Genomic DNA, 2,715 nt, shown 5'->3' with positions numbered 1-2,715 from the left:
CGTGTGCTCTTCCGATCTACCGATTCCACAGATATTATTCCATTAACTCTTGACATGTACAGACATCCCAAAGCTTTATATTCGTCAAACAACGAATTATTTGGTCAGAAATACAGAGACATTGTTGAACATTTCGGTACAGCAGAGCGTATAGCTTCAAATGCAAGTATTATAGATGGTAAGTGTATTATATAATGATTTTTTTGTGCATCAGACACGATAATAAATTTGTCTGAACGATAGTTTTTATATCAATTATTTCTTTCAGCTCTTCTAAATTTTTCCATGAAAGATATTGTGGAATACCGAAACAATCTTATCGTATCTGCCGAATTTAATGACACTGAAAGTAACGTGACGTGGGCTAAAGGTTTTTATTCCGGCTCAGCAGTACACAGCGTGCCGTTAACGATAAATCTCTTAAGTAATTCGTTAATCAAAGCTTTCGCTGGCGATAAATATTCGATCATTGCGTCTAGGCAACTATTACCGAATATATTTTTTATGCCTTTGGAACCATTTCCGATCGCTTTCATATTCTGTTCATTCCTCTTTTCCACTGTGTCACTTTTTGTAGTGCACCCTTTACAAGAAACAGAGACAAAAGTTAAACAACTCCAGCGCATGACCGGTGTCACATCGGTATTATATTGGGGTACAATGTTTGCTTTTGATTTTCTGATACTTACGTTATGTGTGCTGGTAATTACATTATCACTCTACATCATGGATATTATTCTTGATCTTCGTCTATATTATATAACAGAAATAAGTAAGTTTTTAAATTATATTCAATATTAATTACTATTATATTTTAATATTTATATATTTATTTATTTCCTTTTACAGTGTGCACGATATTGCTTCTGGAGTTATTCGGTGTTAACATTTTACTTTTTACATATCTATTTAGTTTTATGAATAAATCAAGGAGTACTATAATAACCATATTGGATACCATACCTATTGGCTTTGGTAAACTTGCAATATTTGTTCTTAAAGATATTAAAAGTTTCAATGGATTTATTGAATTTGGAATTATTGAATTAAATAAATTCAATACTCTATTGAAAATACGAATACATCATTATTTACAAAGAAAATTAAATCTGAAAAATTATTCCAGTTTTTATAAAGTATTCTCTACGTGAAGTAAGACTATACAGTTATTATTGGCTTTATCCGCTATCTATTCTGCAAAACAGAATCTTCCCTTTAATTCCTTACGTAAGTTTGTTCCACGGTCAACTATCATTTTTCAAAATATCATTACGAAATGCAAGGTGTCGTCGTCTACTAAATAATCATCTGGATATAATTTGCTTTCCAAAACCAAAACATACTTGTTGTGGTAAGATTATGCAATATTTGAATCAAATGCAAGATGCTAACTATAGAATTTATGATTTATTTCATTTTTCTTTTCAGACTTGAATTGCGTAGATGGAATATGCGAGAATCAATTATCTTACTTTAATAACGGCACAATATATGAAATGAGTTTCAAAGAATGTATAGTATACCTAGCTCTAACACCAATTTTATATTGTGCTTTATTAATTATAATGGAAGAGAAGTTGTTTTCAAAATTACTCCTGAAAATAAAAGGTACAAAATTAAGGAAGGGACAAGATATAATGGATGATCAAGTGAAAAAGGAGAAACTTGCAGTAACGGAAGAAATTAATAAAATTAATAACCAAAGTAAGATAATTTCTAATCTTCAAAGAAACGATACATGAAAGTTAAATAGCTGAACATGAACATTATAATTTATATAAAATATGTCTATTAGGTGTAGTAGAAAGTTCTTTGCTTTAAGTTTTGCACCGATCAGAGCATCATTTCAAATTGAAATATTTTTGCCTTATTGCGATTTTAAAGTTAATATTAATAGTACAAAAAGCAATGGTGTGGAGGAGCCATAACTTCAAAAATTAATACCGTTATTCAGTTGTTAATAATATAGCAATGACTAAGAAACATACTCTATACTCAATCCATCTAGCATTTTATCTAAAAAAAAATGCTGCTGAAGCTGCCGAAATGATTTGTACTGCATATGGTAATAATGCTGTAAATCACACATGACACAATACCTAAAATTGATACAAAAAATTTTGCGATGAAAATTTTGATTTGAAAGATCAACCACGTTCTGGACAAACTGCAGGCATTGTTGAATGAAAATACAGTGTAAACTAAAAAAAAACCTGCGAAACAGCTGGGATTGAGTTTTTTTTGTTATTTGCGCTTATATGAATTTATAATGTTATTCAAATAAAGATTGAATTTTGTACAAAAAAAAGCAAAGCATTTTCTACTACACCTAATACATAGTAAATAATGTATATTTGTATATAACTTTATGTACAGGTGTAAAAGTTACGAAAAAAGAATTGGAAGCAAGTCCCACAGAGACTCCCAACTTGAACTCAGTACTGAATCTTGTACTGAGTTCAAGTTGGGAGTCTCTGTGGGACTTGCTTCCAATTCTTTTTTCGTAACTTTTACACCTGTACATAAAGTCATATACAAATATACATTATTTACTATGTATTAGGTGTAGTAGAAAATGCCTTAATTCCTAGATTCCTTAAATGACTGGGACAGTCTCTTCTTAGTGTATGAATTAAGCAAATATTATGGCAAGCTAATGGCTGTGAAAGAAATCAGTTTTCGAGTGAAGCCACAGGAATGTTTTGGATTACTCGG

General features: G+C 30.5%; 1 protein-coding gene across 1 annotated transcript in view; it reads left to right on the top strand.

Annotated features, from left to right (window-relative positions):
• Positions 1-15: 15 nt before the first annotated feature.
• The window catches only part of LOC105453123, a gene marked incomplete at its 5' end in the record, with an annotated part of 3,382 nt that continues 682 nt past the window's right edge, over positions 16-2,715 (top strand). The window contains 6 exons of the mRNA XM_011694839.1: positions 16-178; positions 269-772; positions 850-975; positions 1,127-1,351; positions 1,429-1,704; positions 2,377-2,506. Coding sequence (XP_011693141.1) covers positions 16-178; positions 269-772; positions 850-975; positions 1,127-1,351; positions 1,429-1,704; positions 2,377-2,506 — 1,424 coding nt within the window. The remainder of the gene's footprint in view (positions 179-268; positions 773-849; positions 976-1,126; positions 1,352-1,428; positions 1,705-2,376; positions 2,507-2,715) is intronic.

This window comes from Wasmannia auropunctata, unplaced genomic scaffold (genome assembly GCF_000956235.1).
Source record: "Wasmannia auropunctata unplaced genomic scaffold, wasmannia.A_1.0 LD336004.1, whole genome shotgun sequence".
Lineage (NCBI taxonomy): Eukaryota > Metazoa > Arthropoda > Insecta > Hymenoptera > Formicidae > Wasmannia > Wasmannia auropunctata.
This window is presented reverse-complemented; position numbering and strand designations above follow the sequence as displayed.